General features: G+C 35.5%; 1 protein-coding gene across 1 annotated transcript in view; it reads left to right on the top strand.

The window, feature by feature from the left end:
• CDH18 (cadherin 18) overlaps positions 1-27,798 on the top strand; it is a 354,098-nt gene that overhangs the window by 260,528 nt on the left and 65,772 nt on the right. Inside the window, exon 7 of the mRNA XM_027125360.1 lies at positions 12,912-13,048. Within this exon, the coding sequence (XP_026981161.1) occupies positions 12,912-13,048 (137 nt within the window). The remainder of the gene's footprint in view (positions 1-12,911; positions 13,049-27,798) is intronic.

The raw sequence follows: 27,798 nt of genomic DNA, 5'->3' as shown, positions 1-27,798 counted from the left end.
GATACAAAGGAGATAATTCATTAAGGACATTTCACGCAAACTGAGTTCAGCTAGAAAGCAGGCTTCCATTTAAAATCGGAAGTCTGTCTTTGACTTGTGTTTTGTCATTTATCACATTACAGATAACTAAGTTCGCACATTTAGATTGACCAGTACTTTACTGTTTGTAAACAGTACTGTTTACTGTTAAACATCATGTGACTATGGCATTTGAGAATGTGAAGGGACCTAAAGATGACTGAGACAATCTTGTTCTTACAGAGGTGAAGATATCATAGACTAAGATGCCTGAGTGACTGGCTTCCAATCACACAGCTAACTAACCATAGAGATTGAATAGAATGTGGTCACTTTTACCATTCTTCAATAAAGATACAGAAGATGTCTGAACATTTTCCCATTTGGGGCTCAAATTTACCTAATAGCCTAGTATGTGACGGTAACCGCCCCAAATCAGAGTCCTGACAACAGAAGGAGAACCTATTTTCCGGGTGGGCATGTGTAACTCATTTAGCCCTGGAATGAATGCCTAAATCCAGGTTTAGTGACGTCTGTTAGTCTACTGACTGGAGACTAAAATATCCAAATAGCTTTCATGTAAATTTTTCAAATAAATTTTTAAAAAAGCTTAAAATGGTTCAATAGCATTTCCAGAACTCAATATTATTGGAATTTTTAAAATCTTAGGTACTTAGAGGCATAAATAACAGACAGAAACATATTTTCTTGTGTAGAGATTTTACTTCTTTAGGTGCTTTTGTTTCTTTGTATCAAGGTTTTGGTTCAGGAAGTTAAAAAGCTTTCCAAAATATCTATGTGCTCTGAGTGCTGCCCATTTTATTAAGCACAATACACTATCAAGTGACAAATGATCCCTATGTTCTAATTTTTTAGAAAGATTATTTTCTGGATGCATGACTTGTGGAATAAATTGCATTCCCAAAGTGAGCTAAGGGAATCTTAAAATTTTTTAATGAATCTGAGCTATACTGAAGATATGTGACTTTTTGTTAAATTAAAGATGAGGCCAAACTGCTGTAATATCCCAAAGGGTGTATATTGATTAAACTTTATCCCATCTATTGATCATAGTCAGTAAAACTTACAAAAACAGCTGTTTGGGAGGCAAAATCTCAAATATATTTGCTTAACCACTCACATTCTGTATGTACAAGTATCAAAAGTGTGACAACTGAAAGACATCATCTACACTTTTAGCCAACTGATGTTTCTCAAAGTAAATCACTGCAAAAATAGATTTCCATTACATAAGTTTTAAATTAATTTTTATGGTGAAATGGACAGACTATAATGAAAATAATAAGTGCCTCTGAGGCCTGAAGTTTTGTTATTGAAGTGAAAAATAACTTTTCTAATGTACTTTAACATGACTAATAATTATCTTGAATCTATACCTATATAATCAAAGGGAAATTGAGTGTCAAATGATGAACTGGGTAATTTGTTTAAAGTAGCTTCTGTTGAAGAAAATACTTGAATAGAGGTAATCATTACTGAGATTGACTGATTCTTGTGATCACAACTTGTCTGCCTATTTGTTTGCCCACAAATTCTAATTTTAACAAAAAATTTTCATTTTATTTCAATGTAATGCGTTTTCTTTTCACTTTGCCCATTGCACTAAAACATATTTACTAGAAATATGAAATGGTGCATATATTGAATGACAGAATAGAGAGTAGTTGTAGGAATAAAAATTGTAACCCATGTTTATAAACTATAGTGGCAACTTTGCAAGATCTCCTGTGTTAAAAGGACCCATTTCTCTGCCAGCATGAAATTAGTCAGGGTTTGAATATGGAATTGTCAAATTAGAGGGCTCTAAAGGACTAGCGGACAAATCTGAGCTGGCACAAGCTTAATTGCACTTCCTCTGGTCTATAGCCAGGAGATTATCAATCCCCCATAGGTAACATCTTACGGATCATTGATTATACAATTTCCTAAGTAGCATTTAGTATATTGGTTTGGCCAAAAAGTTCGTTCGGGTGCTTCCCTTCAGAAAAACCCAAGCGAACTTTTTGGCCGACCCAATGGATATTATCTTGACACCTACTTCATGGAGGATGCAGTGAGATTATAGTGGTGGTCGTGTTATAATGTGCTGTAATCATGGTATTACAGTAGCCCTTGAATCTGCCTCGATATTTCCACCCTCATACTAACCATTTTGGTCATATATGCTGTAGTTTCGTCTAAAGCATCAGCTAGATGTACTATGGAGTGGCTCTTTTTCTTAGATTCTACATGAGGTCTAAAAAAATGGGCGTTAAAAATGATAATTGTATTACAACTTAAAATTAGTTTGAGAACTATAAGTTAAATGAAATACTGCAAAAAGTGTACATTTATTTGTCCTTTTTGCAATGTTTAGATATCTCTCAATGAAAGGAAAACACAAACTAAGTACACACTGTAAAAAAAAAAAAGTTTATTTCCTGAGTTATTGTAACAAGTTTCAAACACAAACACAATATTAAGAATATGTATAAAGGATAATGTTAGGAATCTATAAAATCGTAATCTCTATATGAAAACATACTGCTCTTGATAAGTAAAGCATAATGACTTATTGGCCTGATTATTTCCATCAAAATATTTACAAAAGAAGTAAAGGCTACAATGAAATGCCTTACTTAGTTTTACATTAGGTATTAACAGGTTCTTCTTTATATTTGTTGAATACCTGGTTAGTTTATTCATTTGCTTATGAGGCAAAGTCATACACCTATGCTATTCAGGTGGAAGAAAAAGAACTTTATTTTCATAAACTTTCCAAATGAAAGTTGACTCATGTGCATGGAGAAGGAAATTAAAAATAATTTAGTTTTCTGACAGATTTCTTTTTTTTTAGAAATGGACAGCAGTTCATGCTATATGTATGGAGACTCTTGTTCATTCAATAGTAACCCTTATTCAGATCCCACTGTGTTCACATACTTTGCCAGAAAGAAAAAGACAAACCAACAAATAAATTAAAAAAAAAAAAAGCATTTACTATTTTTGAAGTGTCTCAACAAAATAGACCCAAGTTTTCCAAGAAAGGAAAAAAAGAGAAAACCATCCTAAGAGACATTAAGACAAATAACATTTATCTACTGAAGCATATCACTTGATACTCAAGCATAAAATACTTTCATATATTACTTCACTTTATTGTCAAAATAAAATTATGATGTAGGTGGTATCTCCATTATGCTAACAAAGAAAGCTCAGAGAGGTCATAGGGCTAATAAGTGGTTTTATCTGTGATGAACATCACGTTTACTTGGTTTCCAAGACTGTGTTTATTCTTTTACTATTGATCCATGCAATTTTCACAGTATGGTGGATCTATTTTAGAAACAAGTTTCCATAGAATTCATCTTTACGTAGTGAATGAATCAAGTCCAGGATCTACAGTTTATTATACACTGAGGAAAATAATGTAGGAGATGTTTTTCAGTGGCCTGAAGAGGTTATTACCTCTATGATATCTGAAAATTGGGAAATTTGTTTTGGGTAAACCCTCCTTGGCATTCTTTTCGTCTATTAATCTTCAAAAAACAACCCATGCAGAAGTGCACTGTGGGTTGAATTTTTCCCCACCAACCACCTCTAATCTCTCTCTCAAGCATTCTCTCATTGGTTTAGTCGATGATATGATTGAATCAATTTTCATTCCATATCAAAGAATATTTTATTTTAAAGTAAGTTATTCTACTCTAGTGTAACACTGTGTAGGGGTAGTAATGTTGACTGAGGCATTAATGTGGGAGTGAAGGAGGGAACTTCTGTCTGTATCCTACCTACAATCTCAACATGAAACCTCTTTCTTTCTTCCTCTCTTACTAGTCTAATACCAAAATAATAGTGGTCTGAAAAATACCACCACACTTCACAAACCAGAGCTAAGATATCTGTCTCTCTCTTATCTGAGATTACTAAATTTTATACTTTCTAGAAAATCTCTAACAAATATCTCTCCTGTTACTTATCCTTCAAGACTGATCACACCCATGTTTTCCTGAAGACTTTAATTGCTTAGGGTTTTACTCTGACCTCTGATTTTAAATTCTCTGAGCATCAATCAGTATTACCTTGCAAACGCTTCCTTTTTCTTTTTTGCCTACTTGTTTCCCTAAGTAAATCATGTCTAAATAATTCTCAGTTCTTTCTATTTCCTCTCTTTTAAATATTTCTTTTTTATTGTACTCCTTCAAATGAATATCTTTCTTGTACTTGTACTCCTTCAAATGAATATCCTTTGAATGAATAGGTAAAGCTTCAAATATTGTCTACTTTAAAAAAGATCTTATAAATATTTCTTAATTTTTTAAACTTGTTTTAGGGACAAGTATTTGTTTTGTTTTGTTTTTTAATATGCTTGCATTTATTTATTTATTTATTTATTTATTTATTTTTGGCCATGCTCTGCAGCATGTGGGATCTTAGTTCCCTGACCAGGGATCAAACCTGCACCCCTTGCAGTGGAAGTGTGGTATCCTAACCACTGGACCACCAGGGAATTCCCAGTATTTCTTAGTTGACTGTATTAATTTTTAATCTGTTGCACTAACTAGCTCTTTGATGTTGAATAAAATTCTCCATCACCCTGTGCATTGGTTTTCTCCTCTATAAAAAATGTGTCTATTAATAGTACCTATCTCATCCAGTTGTTCTGGGTATGTAGTAAACTAATGTTTAGAACACATTTAAAGCACAATATAGTGTATTGTAAGGGATCCATAAATGTTAGCCTTTATTATCTCATATCAGTTTGCTTTTTTAAATAACTTATAAATGTGTATAAGTGTTTCCTCCCATTCTCAAATATCATCTCTATATAGTCTTATATTAAGGGGGAAAGTAGAATTTGAAGAATATCTTTAAACATCTTATCCAGTTATATACACTATAGCCTCAATTTATGCTGGTTCATTTTTGACAGCTATGATCTAAGATATTAAATATAAAATCTCAAAACTTTAATTCCTTAGGCTTCATAATCAATCCCGATTTAGAACGTATATCACCTAGGCAAATGGTTACTTTATTTTATACTTGCTGGATATATCTAAAAATGTCAAATTAACATTTGTATAAAACCTTTATATATATATATATATATATATATATATATATATATATATATATAAGTTCATGAAGTATTAAGATGTTGTGTTTACTTTTTGAAGGTTAGTGAAGGAAATAAATGTATTTTATTACAAAAATATTTTGAAAAGTTACCTACTGAGAATATTTTATCTATTTGTTTTGATAAACAGTTTTATGGACCCATGTAACTTCTTAATTTTAAATAATTTGCATTGAATCATTGTACATATAACACCCGCCCCCCCCGCCCCAAATAGTTTTGAATAGTTTCTTTCACATTTCTGTTTTCCCTTTTTCTGTGTTTTTATTACTATGGCTAGGCAGAAATCCAAGGGTACTTAAGCAGAACTATTTAGTTCTACTTGAGTCGAAATTCAATTGCAATTCCATGAATAAGACTTTTTGGCTCAAAGCATGGCCCTAATATCTAGCACTTATGTTGCAGATTTCCCAAGAGAGTTAGGTCACATAGAAAACTGAGAAATAAATAACTTGAGTCTGAGGGCACATGCCTTACATTATACCTACCATTTAAACATAGGTTATATATTTTTCAAATTCAAATAAAAAATATATGTATTCTAAAAGTATTTAGCCACAGTACTAGCACTTAATGTTAGAAATCTCTGTGTGAAGTGCCTAAGAGAGAGGGGATTGTTCTGATAAAGAGGCTGTACATTTTCAAAGTCTTAATTTAGCTTATAAACAGAAGAAAACCCAGTTTCTTCCAGACTGACAGCTGTGAAGTGATCAGATTTCTAAAATGGGGCATGCTTTTCTATATTACACAGGGTTGCATTGATAACAATGTAATCTGAGCTTTGCTGATAGTTGCTGCAGGAAACATTGAAGTTGAATAATATTTTTTAAATTTTAGGTCCAACTTTAGAAAACAAGAACCATTATTCTTAAACTACCCAAAAATGGAAAGTGTCTTGAAGACAAGTTACTTTAGATGATATAATAACCAGACTGCCAACTGATTACATTTTAAAGGATGTTATTCCTTGCGTGTGACAAGATTTCTCACATCTCCTTAGCAATTCAGACTTCAGCAGCGTCAGATCCCAGGAGAAGGATATTATGAGAGGGTTTTTTTGTGATATAAACTCAAGTCAAAGAAAGTAGATCATCTTTAGGACTCTGTATGTATAGTATCATGTCATCTGCAAACAGTGACAGCTTTACTTCTTTTCCGATTTGGATTCCTTTTATTTCTTTTTCTTCTCTGATTGTTGTGGCTAAAACTTCCAAAACTATGTTGAATAATAGTGGTGAAAGTGGGCAACCTTCTCTTGTTCCTGATCTCAGTGGAAATTCTTTCAGTTTTTCACCATTGAGAACGATGTTGGCTATGGGTTTGTCATATATGGCCTTTATTATGTTGAGGAAAGTTCCCTTTATGCCTACTTTCTGCAGGGTTTTTATCATAAATGGGTGTTGAATTTTGTCGGAAGCTTTCTCTGCATCTATTGAGATGATCATATGTTTTTTCTCCTTCAATTTGTTAATATGGTGTATCACGTTGATTGATTTGCATGTATTGAAGAATCCTTGCATTCCTGGAATAAACCCCACTTGATCATGGTGTATGATCCATTTAATGTGCTGTTGGATTCTGTTTGCTAGTATTTTGTTGAGGATTTTTGCATCTATGTTCATCAGTGATATTGGCCTGTAGTTTTCTTTCTTTGTGACATCTTTGTCTGGTTTTGGCATCAGGGTGATGATAGCCTCGTAGAATGAGTTTGGGAGTGTTCCTCTCTCTGCTATATTTTGGAAGAGTTTGAGAAGGATAGGTGTTAGCTCTTCTCTAAATGTTTGATAGAATTCGCCTGTGAAGCCATCTGGTCCTGGGCTTTTGTTTCTCGGAAGATTTTTAATAATCGTTTCAATTTCAGTTCTTGTGATTGGTCTGTTCATATTTTCTATTTCTTCCTGGTTCAGTCTCAGCAGGTTGTGCATTTCTAAGAATTTGTCCATTTCTTCCAGGTTGTCCATTTTATTGGCATAGAGTTGCTTGTAGTAATCTCTCATGATCTTTTGTATTTCTGCAGTGTCAGTTGTTACTTCTTTTTTATTTCTAATTCGATATGGTACTATACACAGAGAATCCTAAAGATGCTACCAGAAAACTACTAGAGCTAATCAATGAATTTGGTAAAGTAGCAGGATACAAAATTAATGCACAGAAATCTCTGGCATACCTATACACTAATGATGCAAAATCTGAAACTGAAATTAAGAAAACAGTCCCATTGGGCTTCCCTGGTGGTACAGTGGTTGAGAGTCTGCCTGCCGATGCAGGGGACACAGGTTCATAGCCTGGACCAGGAAGATCCCTCATGCCGTGTAGTGGCTGGGCCCGTGAGCCATGGCCACTGAGCCTGCACGTCTGGAGGCTGTGCTCCACAATGGGAGAGTCCACAACAGTGATAGGCCCGTGTACTGCAAAAAAAAATAGAAAACACTCCCATTTACCACTGCAACGTAAAGAATAAAATATCTAGGAATAAACCTACCTAAGGAGACAAAAGACCTGTATGCAGAAAATTATAAGACACTGTTGAAAGAAATGAAAGATGATACAAATAGATGGAGAGATATACCATGTTCTTGGATTGGAAGAATCAACATTGTGAAAAGGACTCTACTACCCAAAGCAATCTACAGATTCAATGCAATCCCTATCAAACTACCACTGGCATTTTTCACAGAACTAGAACAAAAAATTTCACAATTTGTATGGAAGCACAAAAGACCCCGAGTAGCCAAAGCTATCTTGAGAATGAAAAACGGAGCTGGAGGAAGCAGGCTCCCTGACTTCAGACTATATTACAAAGCTACAGTAATCAAGACAGTATGGTACTGGCACAAAAACAGAAATATAGATCAATGGAACAGGATAGAAAGCCCAGAGATAAACCCACGCACATATGGTCACCTTATCTTTGATGATAAAGGAGGCAAGAATATACAGTGGAGAAAAGACAGCCTCTTCAATAAGTGGTGCTGGGAAAACTGGACAGGTACATGTAAAAGTATGAGATTAGAACCCTCCCTAACACCATACAAAAAATAAGCTCAAAATGGATTAAAGACCTAAATATAAGGCCAGAAACTATCAAACTGTTGGAGGAAAACATAGACAGAACACTCTATGACATGAATCACAGCAAGATCCTTTTTGACCCACCTCCTAGAGAAATGGAAATAAAAACAAAAATAAACAAATAGGACCTAATGAAGCTTAAAAGCTTTTGCACAGCAAAGGAAACCATGAAAAAGACCAAAAGACAACCCTCAGAATGGGAGAAAATATTTGCAAATGAAGCAACTGTCAAAGGGGTAATCTCCAAAATTTACAAGCAGCTCATGCAGCTCAATAACAATGTTTTGACATTGTTATTGTCAATAAGACAATAACAATTCTTATAACAATACTTATAACAATAAGAATGCTCAACATCATTAATCATTATAGTAATGTAAATCAAAACTACAATGAGATATCATCTAACAACAGTCAGAATCGCCATGATCAAAAAATCTAGAAACAATAAATGCTGGAGAGGGTGTGGAGAAAAGAGAACACTCTTGCACTGCTCATGGGAATGTGAATTGGTACAGCCACTATGGAGAACAGTATGGAAGTTCCTTAAAAATCTACAAATAGAACTACCATATGACCCACCAATCCCACTACTGAGCATATACCCTGAGAAAACCATAATTCAAAAAGAGTCATGTACCAAAATGTTCATTGCAGCTCTATTTACAATAACCAGGAGATGGAAGCAACCTAAGTGTCCATCATCAGATGAATGGATAAAGAAGATGTGGCACATATATACAGTGGTATATTACTCAGCCATAAAAAGAAATGAAACAGTTATTTGTAGTGAGGTGGATGGACCTAGAGTCTGTCATACAGAGTGAAGTAAGTCAGAACGAGAAAAACAAATACCGTATGCTAACACATATATATGGAATTTAAGAAAAAAAACAAAAAAGGGTAATGAAGAACATAGGGGAAAGACAGGAATAAAGACAGAGACCTACTAGAGAATGGACTTGAGGATATGGGGAGGGGGAAGGGTAAGCTGTGACAAAGTGAGAGAGTGGCATGGACATATATACACTATCAAACTTAAAACAGATAGCTAGTGGGAAGCAGCCGAATAGCACAGGGAGATCAGCTCGGTGCTTTGTGACCACCTAGAGGGTGGGATAGGGAGGGTGGGAGGGAGGGAGATGCAAGAGGGAAGAGACATGAGGACATATATATGGAATTTAAAAAAAAAATGTCATGAAAAACCTAGGGGTGAAACAGGAATAAAGACACAGACTTACTAGAGAATGGACTTGAGGCTATGGGGAGGGGGAAGTGTAAACGGTGACAAAGCGATAAAGAGGCATGGACATATATACACTACCAAACGTAAGGTAGATAGCTAGTGGGAAGCAGCCGCATAGCACAGGGAGATCAGCTCGGTGCTTTGTGACTGCCTGGAGGGGTGGGATAGGGAGGGTGGGAGGGAGGGAGACGCAAGCGGGAAGAGATATGGGAATATATGTATATATATAACTGATTCATTTTGTTGTGAAGCTGAAACTAACATACCATTGTAAAGCAATTATACTCCAATAAAGATGTTAAAAAAAAAATAAAAAAATAAATTGATTTTGCATGTTGAATTTTCTTTAATTAACATATAATTATTATTAGAACAACCGGTACACAAAATAGCCAATTCCTTGTTTTGGTCACACAGTTTTAAGTGATGTCTTCTGTTTTTGTCAGGTGTTATTTTCACTAAATGAGCTCCTAGATTTCTTGGGATGCTCTATAACTTGGATCTCTGTTGTGCTATTAATATCTTCTGCTATGTTTGAGCATGTGTGTCCACAGGTTGTTATGAGGTTTATACCTGAGTGATATGTTCTAGGTACCCTGTTAGCACCTTATGCCTATGCAAGACACAGGTTGTATTTCAGTTATGCTTATACTCTCTTCTAGAAAGTATGATGAAGTTTGTAATATTTCCATCACCACAATCACCTGTCTTCTGAGATTTTCCTCATGTTGAAATGGAAGAAGTGTCTCTGTTACTTTCAGTAGAAATCCTTATATTTGTGCTCTGGAACATAGTCTGTTCACCTTCTCATGAATTTTCTCTTTATAGATATTCCCTCCCCCCCCTTTTTTTTTTTGGCTGCACCACATGGCATGTGGGATCTCAGTTCCCTGACCAGGGATTGAACCCCCATCCCCGCATTGGAAGTGTGGAATCTTAACCACTGGATTGCCAGGGAGTCCCCTTTTTTTCCTCCCTCTTTCAAAATTATTATATTCTTCAACAAAGACAGTGACTAATATTTCCCATATCAGAAAAAATTTAATTTGTTGAACCCACTTCTCTGATGACATAAGGCACCATTTTTCTCATCTTTACTTCAGGTACTATTATCCGATAAAGTCTCAGGACTCATGGGTTTCCTATATTCACATTCAATATACTTTAGAATCCACTACAGTAAAACTTCCATCCTTTCATATTTTATTGAAACTACTCTTTTCAAATTAACCAATGATGTCCATCCTGTCAAATCCAATTCAGCCTTTACTAACCCCACTAAACTTAATAAATTTTACCTCAGCTGTCCACTTAGAACACTCTTTTCTTGACTTCTATGCCTCCTCTCCCTCCCAGTTTTCCTTCTCCCCTGGGCTGTTCCTCTCCTTTTGCTGGTACCTTCTCCTATTCAGATGCTGGACTGCTTTAGACTTAAAAGATTGGATGTTGTACTGCTCAATCTTTCCCTTCCTTTTCTCTTACAATTCTCTCCCAGATGAGATTGTTCCCATTATTTTACATTTAGGCTGATCTACCTCAAATTTATATTTCCTGTTCAGAAAGTACACTTGAACTCCACACCCATTTCTAATTTTCTTCTTTTTATTCCATATGTTTATTTAATTGACATCTAAGATATAACATGTCAAAATAATTGATTTCTCCCAAACTCTTTTTCTCCCAAAGGGAATCTTTCCCCTAACTTTTTATCCAGCTCCATGAATGGGTTTATTAATTATATGCTAGATCAAATATACAGATACAACACAAAAATTGAGTCATTTGTAATTTCTTCTTTTTACCAATGCCACTACAACAAAAAGCTTTATAGGTTGCAGTCAATATATAGCACTATTTTATACACTTCATTTTCTTCTAATTTTTCCACTTTTGTCCATGATGACATCATTTCTTTTCTGAATTGTTTTTAACATTCTATAATCCAAGATTCAAAGCAGCCACTGTCATTTTTCCAGAATGTAAATAGATCCGTTATTTCCTTTGTTAAAAATGTTTTCCCATCGATTTTATAAAAAAAAATAAAACTCTTTACCATGTGCTATAGGACTTGCTTGTCCTATGCCCTAGCCATCCACTTCATTCATTCTGCCAGCTACACTGAAACACCTATCTGTTTTTAAACCAAGTCAAGCTTTTTCTTTAATTTGGATCTTTACACTTTAGTTCCCTCTATTCAAATATTCTGCCCCTTGCACTTTTCACATAATAGTTCATCTTTTTTTCTTCAGGTGTAGATGAAATGTCACTTAAGCTAAGATTAATGATGAGGGAAGAAGTATTAGAGGTTTGAGGAGAAAAAAAAACTCATTAAATTGTTTTAGGAATAGTTTGGAACATTTCTAGAACATATGATGATTGTTGACTATATTATTTATTCACATTTATGTTAATTAACTACTGCTGAATAATGTAAAACCCCAAAACTCAGGGTATAGGAAAAAGGCATGTATAACCATGGTGTATGTGTCTGTGAGTTAGCTGAGGAACAGCTGAACTAGGCTGGCCTCTTTGCCAAGTCTGCTAATCTCCAGGACATTCATTCCTACATTTGCTCATTTACTAGGTAGCTCTACTCTAGGATGGGAAGCTGACAACTCTGACTTGAGGTCTCATCTTTCTTCTGGGAACCAGTGGTCTAACCCTGGAATGTGCTTCTTATGGTAGTGGCAGAGCATAAGAGGAAACATTTAAAGTCTCATGAAATCTAGACCCAAATGTGGAACAGAACACCATCACTTTCAACTCATTCTATTGCCAAAGTAAGCTGGAGACCAAACCTAATAGAAGAGAGCCCTACAAAATTACATGAACTAGTGAGGGAAGAAGATTTGTGGCTGAGGATGCAACCTACTTCCTGTTTATTTTCTCATTCTTTGACCAAACAAGTTGCTAGGTGATGGAGACACAATGGTCATTAATTAAAATGTTTTGTTTTTCATTTTGTATTTATCTTCAAACCTCAGCTATGATGAAATTCCAAGATAAATTAATCTTTGACATCTGTTATCCTAAAAACATTGTACATATAGCAATGAGAAGTTTCATTAAAGGTTTAATTTTTTCTTAATGTACTATGGTCTTCACAGAGGCAGTTTTTTTTTAATCCTTCCCTTATTAATTACTGTGTTTTTGCTATCTACTACCTACTATTTTATTCATGGAGTTTAGTGTTTTGATTTTTAACTTTTTGAATTAGTAATTGAATTAAACCTTAATTAAGGACTGACAAAAAAATAATTGATATCATTTCTATGCAAATATAAAACAGGTGGACAAATCTTAAGGGCCAAATATGGGAAGTAAAAATACATATTTCAATATTTGAGTATAGTAGATTTAATACCTCCCTTGGTTCAGTTTTCTTTTCTTCATTATAGCATCAAGTAAAAGAGTATCCAATTTTTTTTTCTCTAGATACTTCATCGACTACAATGCTGAAGATGACAGGTTTTTCAACATTGATGCCAACACTGGGACCATTAAGACTACCAAGGTTCTTGATAGAGAAGAAACTCCATGGTACAACATCACAGTTGCTGCTTCAGAAAATGGTAAATTTCTTTACATTATGTACCATAGGAAAGATGTCACTTATACATGAAGATTTATGCTGAGACTTTCTCTGGAGCAGGGCTATCATGATTTCTATTTTTTATGCCATGATCTAGCAGAGTGCACAGAATGTAGTAGATACAGTTACTCATTGTCAGATGCAGTGAATAAAGTGTATACCTTTTTCTTTACTTTAATCCCCACATAGTGGTGAAAAATTGGCATCACAGAACACTTAGCCTGCATCACTGAGTCAAAATATTTCATTCTCTTCTTAATTATGAGACTTGCTTTGTCATGTGCTTATGTCTTACTTAAGTAGAAGAAGAATACTTCATATACGGTGGAGCAGTTTAGGAATATAAAGAGAAGAAACGAAAATCTAACATTTTACTTGAATAATTTTATCAATATAACACCCTTCCTCAAGCTTCAATTAACACTTAGAAATTTTATAGCAAAAGAATAGCTCTTGGAATTTCAACAGGCAGGTCTAAGTTCTTTTCAAGAGACGCACATGGTATACAACTGAGGAAGGCCATTGTTCCATCCTCATCCAGAGCATTGCATTGTGCTAAACACCTAAGATTTTTTAAAAAAGCATAAATGTCAACAATTATCTCTGAGTTAAAAAAGATGTACATAATTGTCTTCAAATGAAATTAGAATAAAGCTTTAGGAAAATGGACTACTGTCAAGAAAATGAAGTCTTTCTTTAAATGTTGAGAAATAAGTGAAAGGTACAAATAGCCCCAAGTTTAGTATTATATATACTATAATAAAATTTAGTATAGTATACCCAGCTTACATATACATTTTAAAAGATTCCAACATACTCATGAGTGAACTATAAATGTTAAAATTTAGGAAAACTTCATGTTAGAAAATAAAGCTATGTAAAATAAAATTATGCTTTCTCTTTCTTTTGCCCTCAGAAGGTATAAGACATTTTTAAAATATTAAAACTTCATTTAGAAATAGTTTACATACCATACCATTCATCTTTTTAAGGTGTATAGTTTAATGAGTTTTAGTAAATTCAGAGCTGTGCATCAATCACCACAATTGATTTTAGAATATGTTCATTACTTCAAAAGGAAATCCCTGGGCTTCCCTGGTGGTGCAGTGGTTGAGAGTCTGCCTGCCGATGCAGGGGACGCAGGTTCGTGCCCCGGTCTGGGAAGATCCCACATGCCGTGGAGCGGCTGAGCCCATGAGCCATGGCCGCTGGGCCTGCGTGTCCGGAGCCTGTGCTCCGCAACGCGAGAGGCCACAACAGTGAAAGGTCTGCGTACCGCAAAAAAAAAAAAAAAAAAAGAAAGAAATCCTGTCCCCCTTAGTCATCACTCTCTACTCCCCCTTCCCCATGCGTCAACCCAAGAAGCGACTAATCTAATTTTTGTTTCTATAGATGTCTTAGTCTGTTTAGGCTGCTATAACGAAATATCATAAACTGAGTGCTTTAAACAGCAAACATTTTTTTCTCACAGTTCTGGAGTCTGGAAATCCGAGATTAGGGGCCAACAGATTTGGGGTCTGGTGAGAACCCACTTCCTGGTTCATAGATGGCTGTCTCCTAGTGGTGTACTCACATGGTAGCAAGGGCAAGGAATCTCTCTGGAGTCTCTTTTATAAGGGTACTAATCTCACTCATGAGTGGTCCACTCTGAATTTTGGGGAGACATAAACATTCAGTCTATATTGATAGATTTGCCTTGCATTGGTATTTCATATAAAATAATCAATAACACATGGTCTTTGTGACTGGCTTATTTCACTTAGCATGATATTTTCAAAGTTCATTTACATTGTAGCATGTATCAGTATTTCCTTCTTTCTTATTGCTAAAAAATATTCCATTATATGGTTATACTACATTTTATTTATCCATTCATCACTTGATAGATGTTTGGGTTGCTTCCACTTTTTGCCTAATTTGAAGAATGCTCTTAAGAGCATTAATATGAATGTTTCTGTGTGGATGAGTTTTCATTTCTTTGAGATATATACCTAGGAGTGGGATTGCGGGGTCATAAAGAAACTATATTTAAAATTTTGATGAACGGCCAGACTGTTTTCCAAAGTGGCTAAATTTTCCATTCACAACAACACAATATGGGGGTTCCTATTACTCTATATTATTACCAGTTTTTATTATTACATACTGACCATAACCATTCTAGTGGTTGTGGGCTGATAGCTCATTGTGGTTTATGTTCTTTTATAATGTCTTTTATCACAAATCAGTAATTAAACTACTCCAGTCTTTTTTTTTTTTTTTAAATCTCCCTCATCCCATTTCTTGGTATCTGCTATTTTTTTAAAATTAATTAATTAATTAATTTATGGCTGTGTTTGGTCTTCGTTTCTGTGTGAGAGCTTTCTCTAGTTGTGACAAGCGGAGGCCACTCTTCATCGCGGTGTGAGGGCGTCTCACTATCACGGCCTCTCTTGTTGCAGAGCACAGGCTCCAGATACGCAGGCTCAGTAGCTGTGGCTCATGAGCCCAGTTGCTCCACAGCATGTGGGGTCTTCCCAGACCAGGGCTCGAACCCGTGTCCCCTGCATTGGCAGGCAGATTCTCAACCACTGTGCCACCAGGGAAGCCCTACTCCAGTCTTTTCTATTCCACCTGAATTTTTCATGTTTCTCATCTGAAAAATCAACTCAAGTGGTTTCCATTTAGATATTTTTTCAGCACAGTATTTCCCTTTGAAAATAAGCATTTTCAAAGGGAAATACTGTGCTGAAAAATTACTTTTAAATGAGTGTTATAAAGAATACATGAGTGAGTTCATTTTTTATAATTCTGGTTAATTTTCATTTTCAAAATAATCAGACTAGGTCTAGATTTGCATGTTCTTAGTTACCCAAGTACAATAAAATAGCTGTCAAATGATAAAGGCTCGTTTAAAATTAGTTTTAAAATAAAAGAATAAATGGATTGATATACTGAAGTAGATGTGATGGAGACATTGAAAAGTTTCCAAAAATATTGTGTAGTCCTTCTTGAGAACAGGTTCCATGTACAGAAGAAGGAAGGGAAGAATTCCTGGGGAGAATGATATTTGCTTGTCAGAAAGAATAAGGACTTATTTTAAAATAACATCAAGTTCAACTCCAGAGGTATTTTGATCAGAAGCCATACTTTAGATCACTTCTAAATCTCACCTCAGCCCAAATAATATTTGTATCAAGTAGAAGCTAATTTATAAATATACATGAGTTCAAGTATATCATGAAAATTATATTATTTGCAATCATTACTAAAGGAAATATTCATTTTTACTAAAGTAACGTCTTAAATATGTACTTACTACGTTCTTTTTCTTTTCTTTTCTTTCCTTTTTTTTTTTTTTTTACTATCTGCTAGTATTTCATATGGGAAATGAGTTAATACACATCTACTAAGTAAAACAGTACAGTAAAGAGTAACATCCTGAATTTTATAGATGGTAATAAAGAAGCCTTAGAGACTCCTCAATGAGCACTACTAAAATATAATTTAATCCTAATCATAAACAGGTATGTAGAAAGAACGAGCACTAGTTAAGACTTTATAGCCATATTGGGAGGCTGTGTCTGGAAAAGCTCACATTCACTTACTGATTGCTTAGCCTAAGTGCCTATAAAATAGAGTTGGGTGCCCTTCCGCGTACAATTGTTTGTAAGCATTTACTTTAACATGAGCCATGTCATCAAAGTATTTTCTATTTTGGATACTTTTTCTACAGGATATTTTTAAAGGCTTTATTTTGTTTAGTGCAGTTTTAGGCTCATAGCAAACTTGAGAGGAATGGACAGAGACTTCCCATATATTCTCTGTACCTGCACATGCTTAGCTTTCTCTGCTATCAACATTCCCCCACCAGAGTGATACATTTGTTACAATTGATGAACCTACATTGACACATCATAACCAACCAATGTTTATAGTTTAATTTAGGGTTAACTCCTTATTCTATGGCTTTGGATAAATGTATAACAGCATAAACCCATCAATATAATATCATACAGAGTAATTTGAATGCATTAAAAATCTTCTGTGCTGTACCTGTTCATGTCTCCCCATCCCTACCCCTGGCAACCACTGATCTTTTTATTGACTCCATAGTTTTACGTTTTCCAGAATGTCATGTAGTTGAAATCATACAGTATGTTAGCCTTTCAGGTTGGCTTCTTTCACTTAGTAATATGGATTGAAGTTTCCTCCATGTCTTTTTATGTCTTGATAGCTCATTTTTTTTGTACTCAATAATATTCCATTGTCAGCATGTACCAGAGTTTATCCATTCATCGTCTGAAGATGAATTCATCTTGGTTGTTTCCAAGTTTTGGCAATGATGAAATAAAGCTGCTATAAACATCCATGTGTAGGTTTTTTGTATGGCCAGAAATTTTCAGCTCCTTTGGTAAATACAAAATGTGCACTCCTTGGATCATATGGTAAGAGTATGTTTAGTTTTATAAGAAATTGACAAAACGTCTTTTGAAACAGCTGTGCCAGTTTGAATAGCCACCAGATATGAATGAATAAGAGTTCCCATTGTTTCACATCCTAACCAACATTTGGTATTGTCAGTCTTCCCTGGATTTGGGCCACTCATAGATATGTAGTAGTATCTTGCTTTAATTTGCACTTTCCTGATGACATATATGTGAAACATGTTTTCATATACTTATTTGCCATGTGTATGTTTTCTTTGGTGAAGTATCTATTAAGGTCTTTGGCCCATGTTTTAATCAGGTTATTCGTTTTCTTAATGTTTAATTTTGACTCCTTTGCATGTTTTGTGTAACTAATTTATTAGATATGTCTTTTGCAAATATTTTCTCCCAGTATGTGTCTTATCTTCTCATTCTATTGACGTTGTCTTTCAAGAGCAGAAATGGGATTTTCTAAAATCTTAATGTAACAGTTTTGAGGAGACTGTTGTTCTACGGAATTAAAATTAGAAGTTAAGGTTTTAAAATACTTGTTTAGCCTACCTAGGGGTTAAGAGAAGAGAAATATTCCTTCTCTGGGCAGATGAAGCAATGCACCAGGATTTAAGAGAAAATAAGAGCAAAGCACCTCTGTGCAAAAGAAAACAAAAACAAAATATTGGTCTTTCCTTCAGGTGAGCAGGCCTCCTGCTAGAGGACCAGTGTGAAAGCTGAGGGTGTCACAGCTGAAGTGGGCATCCTTTGAGCATTCAGGTGGGGCTCAGATGCAATGCAGCTGTTAATTACATGATGTTTGGCTCTGCCTTTTTTCATCCTGTGGTTCTAGGTCAAAGTGATTATTCAACTGCCCAGTCATGCAGGAAAGGCAGGAAACGTGGGTCTGGTCTGTGATATCTTTTACTACTGCAGCTAAACATAACTAGCAGCTATTTGCACTTGTATGGTGTGTTTTACAGCCATGTCATCCTAACAAAATTTTTTTGTGAAATAGAGAAGACACATATTTTCTCATTTTATAAGAGAAAGGAAAGTGAGACTCACACAAAATATGAATCTAAATATTTTGGTTCCTAGATCTGTGCTTATTCTAATATGACCCTCTGTGGCAGCTGTTGTCCATTGAACCCAAGTACTGGTCAGGTATTTTAACTGATTGAGGTTTATTCTATTATTTTAAAAATTCATTCTGAGACATAAGATTATTTTCACAATTTTAAAGAATACACTAATAATCAGATAAATTCAATATGTGTCTGGTCAGGGAAATAGAAAGTGATGTCTTATTATCACATATCACAGTTTTGGTGGAAGGGTACTTTCTCAAAACATACCTGTGGAACATTTATGTTACATGTAACAATGTAATCCATAATGGAGCTATTTGGTAACTTCTATTACTTTTCTATTAATGTGTAACAAATAATCATATGATTTCTTTAGGTCAGAAGTCCAGGAGTGTTCAACTGAGTTCTCTGCTTTAAATCTGGAAAGACTGAAATCATGTGTCAGCTGGGCTGGGCTCTTATCTGAAGGCTCCAGGGAAGAATCTGATTTCACACTCATTTTCCTTGTTGGCAGAATCCACTTTCTTGAGGATGTAGGTGTGAGGCCTCCATTCTTTTTCTGGTTGTTAGCTGAGGCAGTTCCCTCCTCTTAGAAGCTGCCTGCATTCCTTTACCTTCTTCAAACAAGAAACAGTGTGTCAAATCCTTCTTATGCTTGAATCTATTTAATTTTCTCTTCTGCTACCATCTGGAGAAAGTCTCTGCTCAGTGGTTTTCACCCAACTGGGTCAGGCCCACCCAAATAATCTTTGTGTTTTAAGGTCACCTGACTTGGGACTTTAATTACACCTGCAAAATTCCTTCACAACAGTATCCAGATTAGTGTTTAGTTGAATAACCAAGGGACAGAAATCATGTGCTGGCACCTTTAGAATTCTACCTACCATAATCCTAAAATATCTGTAAAATTTGGGGGTATTATTTTTTTATAGGATAATAAATATTCTTTCAAACATGTCATCACTTACTTTTCCTTTTGTATGACTCCTAAGTAAAATAATAGCACTAGTAGGCACTCAATAAGTAGTTCTTAATATATTTTTCAAGTGACTAGCTCTCATCTCCCTCAATTTCCATGTTAATGTCTCAGCTCAGGATAATGTATAGTTTCATTCTAAGTGATTTTCAGAAACTGCCAATGTGTTCATCACTTCCCAATAGCTAAACCAATGAGTACTTTTTATTTCTTATCTCCCCTGATTTATTTGTGTTGTTTGACTGTATTAATCATCCTGTCTCCTCTTGGAATGTTCTACTTCCTTGGCTACCATTTCAGTACTTTGGTATGGTATACTTTACCATCTTGGTCCTAAAGTATACCTTAACTAACTCACTCAGAATATATTAATAAATGATACTTGCTAGGTAGTGTAGTATTTTAGGCACTAATGATATTGAGGGTATTATTTTGTCTTTGAGGAATTTAAGAGTCTAATGCAAAAGATAAGTTAAGCAAATAATTGCATTATGGATAATTACTGTGGTGATGTTTTCTTTTTTTTTAATTCTTAAATTTAATATATTTTTATACAGCAGGTTCTTATTAGTTATCCACTTTATACATATTAGTGTATGTATGTCAATCCCAGTCTCCCAATTCATCCCACCACCACTCCCCCACCCCCCATGCCACTTTCCCCCCTTCGTGTCCATATGTTTATTCTCCACATCTGTGTCTCAATTTCTGCCCTGCAAACCGGTTCATCTGTACCATTTTTCTAGGTTCCACATATATGCGTTAATATACGATATCTGTTTTTCTCTTTCTGACTTACTTTGCTCTGTATGACAGTCTCTAGATCCATCCACGTCTCTGCAAATGACCCAATTTCATTACTTTTTATGACTGAGTAATATTCCATTGTATATATGTACCACATCTTCTTTATCCATTTGTCTATCAATGGGCATTTAATTTGCTTCCGTGATCTGGCTATTGTAAATAGTGCTGTAATGAACACTGGGGTGCATGTGTCTTTTTGAATTATGGTTTTCTCTGGGTATATGCCCAGTAGTGGGATTGCTGGGTCATATGATAATTCTATTTTTATTTTATTAAGGAACCTCCATACTGTTCTCCATAGTGGCTGTATCAATTTACATTCCCACCAACAGTGCAAGAGGTTTCTCTTTTCTCCACAACCTTTCCAGCATTTGTTGTTTGTAGATTTTCTGATGAGTCCCATTCTAACTGGTGTGAGGTGATACCTCATTGTAGTTTTGATTTGCATTTCTCTAATAATTAGTGATGTTGAGCATATTTTCATGTGCCTCTTGGCCATCTGTATGTCTTCTTTGTAGAAATGTCTATATAGGTCTTTGGCCTATTTTTGGAATGGGTTGTTTATTGTCTTGATATTGAGTTTCATGAGTTGTTTGTATGATTTGGAGATTAATCCTTTTTCTGTTGATTCGTTTGCAAATATTTTCTCCCATTCTGAGGGCTGTCTTTTCATCTTGTTTGTAGTTTCCTTTGCTTTGCAAAAGCTTTTAAATTTCATTAGGTCCCATTTGTTTATTTTTGGTTTTATTTCCATTACTCTAGGAGGTGGATCAAAAAAGATCTTGATGTGATTTATGTCAAAGAGTGTTTTTCCTGTGTTTTCCTCTAAGAGTTTTATAGTGTCTGGCCTTACATTTAGGTCTCTAATCCATTTCGAGTTTATTTTTACGTATGGTGTTAGGCAGTGTTCTAATTTCATTCCTTTACATGTAGCTGTCCAGTTTTCCCAACACCACTTATTGAAGAGACTGCCTTTTCTCCATTGTATATCCTTGCCTCCTTTGTGATAGATTAGTTGACCATTTGTGCATGGGTTTATCTCTGGACTCTCTATCCTGTTCCATTGATCTATATTTCTGTTTTTGTGCCAGTACCATAGAGTCTTGATTACTGTAGTTTTGTAGTATAGTCTGAAGTCAGGGAGTCTGATTCCTCCAGCTCCGTTTTTTTTTTTCCCTCAAGACTGCTTTGGCTATTCAGGGTCTTTTGTGTCTCCATACAAATTTTCAGATTTTTTGTTCTAGTTCTGTAAAAAATGCCATTGGTAATTTGATAGGGATTGCATTGAATCTGTAGATTGCTTTGGGTAGTATAGTCATTTTCACAATATTGATTCTTCCAATCCAAGACCATGGTATATCTGTCCATCTGTTTGTATCATCTTTAATTTCTTTCATCAGTGTCTTAGAGTTTTCTGCATACAGGTCTTTTGTCTCCATAGATAGTTTTATTCCTAGGTATTTTATTCTTTTTGTTGTAATGGTAAATGGGAGTGTTTCCTTAATTTCCCTTTCAGATTTTTCATCATTAGTGTATAGGAATGCCAGAGATTTTGGTGTATTAATTTTATATCCTGCATCTTTACCAAATTCATTGATTAGCTCTAGTAGTTTTCTGATGGCATTTTTAGGATCCTGTATGTATAGTATCATGTCATCTGCAAACAGTAACAGTTTTACCTCTTCTTTTCCAATTTGTATTCCTTTTACTTTTTTCTTCTCTGATTGCCATGGCTAGGACTTCCAAAACTATGTTGAATAATAGTGGTGAGAGTGGACATCCTTGTCTTGTTCCTGATCTTAGAGGAAATGCTTTCAGTTTTTCACCATTGAGAATGATGTTTGCTGTGGGTTTGTCATATAATGCCTTTATTATGTTGAGATAGGTTCCCTCTATGCCCACTTTCTGGAGAGTTTTTGTCATAAATGGGTGTTGAATTTTGTCAAAAGCTTTTTCTGCATCTACTGAGATGATCATATTATTTTTATTATTAAATTTGTTAATATGGTGTATCACATTGATTGATTTGCATATATTGAAGAACCTTTGCATCCCTGGGATAAATCCCACTTGATCATGGTGTATGATCCTTTTAATATGTTGTTGGATTCTGTTTGCTAGTATTTCGTTGAGGATTTTTGCATCTATATTCATCAGTGATATTGGTCTGTAATTTTCTTTTTTTTGGAGTATCTTTGTCTGGTTTTGGTATCAGGGTGATGGTGGCCTCATAGAATGAGTTTGGGACTGTTCCTTCCTCTGCAATTTTTTAGAAGAATTTGAGAAGAATGGGTGTTAGCTCTTCTCTAAATGTTTGATAGAATTCACCTGTGAAGCCATCTGGTCCTGGACTTTTGTTTTTTGGAAGATTTTTAATCACAGTTTCAATTTTATTACTTGTGATTGGTCTGTTCATATTTTCTATTTCTTCCTGGTTCAGTCTTGGAAGTTTCTGCATTTCTAAGAATTTGTCCATTTCTTCCAGATTGTCCATTTTATTGGCATATAGTTGCATGTAGTAGCCTCTTAGGATGCTTTGTATTTCTGTGGTGTCTGTTGTAACTTCTTTTTCATTTCTAATTTTATTGATATGTGTCCTCTCCCTCTTGTTTTTGATGAGTCTGGCTAATGGTTTATCAATTTTGTTTATCTTCTCAAAGAACCAGCTTTTAGTTTTATTCATCTTTGCTATTGTTTTCTTTGTTTCTATTTCATTTATTTCTGCTCTTATCTTTATGATTTGTTTCCTTCTGCTAACTTTGGGTTTTATTTGTTCTTTCTCTAGCTCCTTTATGTATAAGGTTAGATGGTTTATTTGAGATTTTTCTTGTTTCTTGAGGTAGGCTTGTATTGCTATAAACTTCCCTGTTAGAACTGCTTTTGCTGCATCCCATAGGTTTTGGATCATAGTGTTTTCATTGTCATTTGTCTCTAGGTATTTTTTGATTTCCTCTTTGCTTTCTACAGTGATCTCTTGGTTATTTAGTAATGTATTGCTTAGCCTCCATGTGTTTGTGTTTTTTACGTTTTTTTTCCCCTGTTATTGATTTCTAATCTTTGTGGCCAGAAAAGATGCTTGATATGATTTCAATTTTCTTAAATTTACTGAGGCTTGATTTGTGACCCAAGATGTGATCTATCCTGGAGAATGTTCCATGCACACTTGAGAAGGAAATGGAATCTGCTGTATTTGGATGGAATGTCCTATAAATATCAATTAAATCTATCTGGTCTGTTGTGTCAATTAAAGCTTGTGTTTCCTTATTAATTTTCTGTTTGGGTGATCTGTCTCTTGGTGTAAGTGAGGTGTTATAGTCCCCCATTATTATTGTGTTACTGTCAATTTCCTCTTTAATTGCTGTTAGCATTTGGCTTATGTATTGAGGTGCTTCTACGTTGGGTGCATATATATTTATAATTGTTATACCTTCTTGGATTGATCCCTTGATCATTATGTAGTGTCCTTCCTTGTCTCTTGGAACATTCTTTATTTTAAAGTCTATTTTATCTGATATGAGTATTGCGACTCCAGCTTTCTTTTGATTTCCATTTTCATGGAATATATTTTTCCATCCCCTCACTTTCAGTCTGTATGTGTTTCTAGGTCTGAAGTGGGTCTCTTGTAGACAGCATATATATAGGTCTTGTTTTTGTATCCATTCAGCGAGCCTGTGTCTTTTCGCTGGAGCATTTAATCCATTCATGTTTAAGGTAATTATCGATATGTGTGTTCCTATTACCATTTTCTTAATTGTTATGGGTTTGGTTTTGTAGTTTCTTTTCTTCTCTTGTGTTTCCCACTTAGGGAAGTTCCTTTAGTATTTGTTGTAGAGCTGGTTTGGTGGTGCTGAATTCTCTTAGCTTTTCCTTGTCTGTAAAGCTTTTGATTTTTCCATTGAATATGAATGAAATCATTGACAGGTAGAGTAATCTTGGTTGTAAGTTCTTCCCTTTCATCACTTTAAATATGTCATGCCATTCCCTTCTGGCTTGTAGAGTTTCTGCTGAGAAATCAGCTCTTAACCTTATGGGAGTTCCCATGTATGTTATTTGTCATTTTTCCCTTGCTGATTTCAATAATTTTTCTTTGTCTTTAACTTCTGCCAATTTGATTACTATGTGTCTCAGTGTGTTTCTCCTTAGGTTTATCCTGCCTGTGACTCTCTGCGCTTCCTGGACTTGGGTGGCTATTTCCTTTCCCCTGTTAGGGAAGTTTTCAACTATAATCTCTTCAAATATTTTCTCGGGTCATTTCTCTCTTTCTTCTCCTTCTGGAGCCGCTATAATGCGACTGTTGTTGTGTTTAATGTTTTCCCAGAGGTCTCTTAGGCTGTCTTCATTTCTTTTCATTCTTTTTTCTTTATTCTGTTCCACAGCAGTAAATCCCACCATTCTGTCTTCCAGGTCATTTATCCATTCTTCTGCCTCAGTTATTCTGTTATTGATTGCTTCTAGTGTATTTTTTATTTCAGTTGTTTTATTGTTCATCTCTGTTTGTTTGTTCTTTAATTGTTCTCGATCTTTGTTAAACATTTCTTGCATCTTCCCGATCTTTGCCTCCATCCTTTTTCTGAGGTCCTGGATCATCTTTACTATTATTATTCTGAATTTTTTTTTGCTGGAAAGTTGCCTATCTTTACTTCAATTAGTTGTTTTTCTGTGGTTTTGTCTTGTTTCTTCATCTGGTACATAGTCCTCTGCCTTTTTACTTTGTTTATATTTCTCTGAATGTGGTTTTCGTTCCACAGGCTGCAGGATTGTAGTACTTCTTGCTTCTGCTCTCTGTCCTCTGGTGGATGAGGCTATCTAAGAGGCTTGTGGAAGTTTCCTGATGGGAGGGACTGTTGGTGGGTAGAGCTGGGTGTTGCTCTGGTGGGCAGAGCTCAGTAAAACTTTAATCTGCTTGTCTACTTATGGGTGGGGCTGGGTTCCCTCCATGTTGGTTGTTTGGCCTGAGATGACCCAACACTGGAGCCTACCTGGCTCTTTGGTGGGGCTAATGGAGGACTCTGGGAAGGCTCACACCAAGGAGTACTTCCCAGAATTTCTGCTGCCAGTGTCCTTTTCCTCACAGTGAGACACAGCCACACCCCGCCTCTGCAGGAGACCATGCGACACTAGCAGGTAGGTCTGGTTCAGTCTCCTGTGGGGTCACTGCTCCTTGCCCTGTGTCCCAATGTGCACACTACTTTGTGTGTGACGTCCAGGAGTGGAGTCTCTGTTTCCCCCAGTCCTGTTGAAGTCCTGTAATCAAATCCATGTAACCTTCAAAGTCTGATTCTCTAGGAATTCCTCCTCCCATTGCCATCCCCCACGGTTGGGAAGCCTAATGTGGGGCTCAGAACCTTCACTCCAATGGGTGGACTTCTGTGGTATAAGCATTCTCCAGTTTGTAAGTCACACACACAGCAGTTATGGGATTTGATTTTATTTGTGATTGTGCCCCTCCTACCATCTCATTGTGGCTTCTCCTTTGTATTTGGATATTGGATATCTTTTTTGGTGAGTTCCAGTATCTTCCTGTCGATGATTGTTCAGCAGTTAGTTGTGATTGCAATGCTCTTGCCAGAGGGAGTTTTAGTGATAAATTTTTTAGGGACTAGAGAAACATGAAAACATGGTGACTTAATCTCTCTAAGAGGACCAGTGAAGATTTCATAGACAGGTAATTCATGGATTCAGCCTTGAGATGAGTAAAGATTAACCTGCATTCTGCTGTCAACTGTACTTGTATTATTCAGGGTGCTACAGAGAAACAGAAACAATAGGATTCAGAATCAATAATTCTGAATCAATCAATTCATTTTGATGAATTGGCTTATGTTGGCTCCTGCAGTTATGGAGGCTGGCAAGTCTAAAATCCTCAGATCCCATGTCCTAGGGTACATCTTTTTTTCTTTTTTTTTTTTTCATCTTTATTGTAGTATAATTGCTTTACAATGGTGTGTTAGTTTCTGCTTTATAAAAGTGAATCAGTTATACATGTACATATGTTCCCATATCTCTTCCCTCTTGCATCTCCCTTCCTCCCACCCTCCCTATCTCAGCCCTCTAGGTGGTCACAAAGCACCAAGCTGATCTCCCTGTGCTATGAGGCTGCTTCCCACTAGCTGTCTATTTTACGTTTGGTAGTGTATATATGTCCATGCCACTCTCTCACTTTGTCACAGCTTACCCTTCCCCCTCCGCATATCCTCAAGTCCATTCTCTAGTAGGTCTGTGTTTTTATTCCTGTCTTACCCCTAGCTTCTTCATGACATTTTTTTTTCTTAAATTCCATATATATTTGTTAGCATATGGTATTTGTCTTTCTCTTTCTGATGTACTTCACTCTGTATGACAGACTCTAGGTTCATCCACCTCATTACAAATAGCTCAATTTCATTTCTTTTTATGGCTGAGTAATATTCCATTGTATATATGTGCCACATCTTCTTTATCCATTCATCTGATGATGGACACTTAGGTTGTTTCCATCTCTGGGCTATTGTAAAAAGAGCTGCAATGAACATTTTGGTACATGACTCTTCTTGAATTATGGTTTTCTCAGTGTATATGCCCAGTAATGAGATTGCTGGGTCATACGGTATTTCTATTTGTAGATTTTTAAGGAACCTCCATACTGTTCTCCATAGTGGCTGTATCAATTCACATTCCTATGAGCAGTGCAAGAGTGTTCCCTTTTCTCCACACCCTCTCCAGCATTTATTGTTTCTAGATTTTTTGATGATGGCCATTCTGACTGGTGTGAGATGATATCTCATTGTACTTTTGATTTGCATTTATTTAACAATTAGTGATGTTGAACATTCTTTCATGTGTTTGTTGGCAGTCTGTATATCTTCTTTGGAAAAATGTCTATTTAGGTCTTCTGCCCATTTTTGGATTAGTTTTTTTTTTTTTTTCTTTTATTGAGATGCATAAGCTGCTTGTAAATTTTGGAGATTAATCCTTTGTCAGTTGCTTCATTTGCAAATATTTTCTCCCATTCTGAGGGTTGTCTTTTGGTCTTGATTATGGTTCCCTTTGCTGTGCAAAAGCTTTTAAGTTTCATTAGGTCCAATTTGTTTATTTTTGTTTTTATTTCCATTTCTCTAGGAGGTGGGTCAAAAAGGATCTTGCTGTGATTTATATCATAGAGTGTTCTGCCTATGTTTTCCTCCAAGAGTTTGATAGTTTCTGGCCTTATATTTAGGTCTTTAATCCATTTTGAACTTATTTTTGTGTATGGTGTTAGGGAGTGTTCTAATCTCATACTTTTACATGTACCTGTTCAGTTTTCCCAGCACCACTTACTGAAGAGGCTGTCCTTTCTCCACTGTACATTCCTGCCACCTTTATTAAAGATAAGGAGACCATATGTGCATGGGTTTATCTCTGGGCTTTCTATCCTGCTCCATTGATCAATCTTTCTGTTTTTGTGCCAGTACCATACTGTCTTGATTACTGTAGCTTT

Source organism: Aethalodelphis obliquidens, unplaced genomic scaffold, assembly GCF_003676395.1.
Source record: "Aethalodelphis obliquidens isolate GAN/ISIS:26980383/991018 unplaced genomic scaffold, ASM367639v1 scaffold29, whole genome shotgun sequence".
In the NCBI taxonomy this organism is placed as follows: domain Eukaryota; kingdom Metazoa; phylum Chordata; class Mammalia; order Artiodactyla; family Delphinidae; genus Aethalodelphis; species Aethalodelphis obliquidens.
This window is presented reverse-complemented; position numbering and strand designations above follow the sequence as displayed.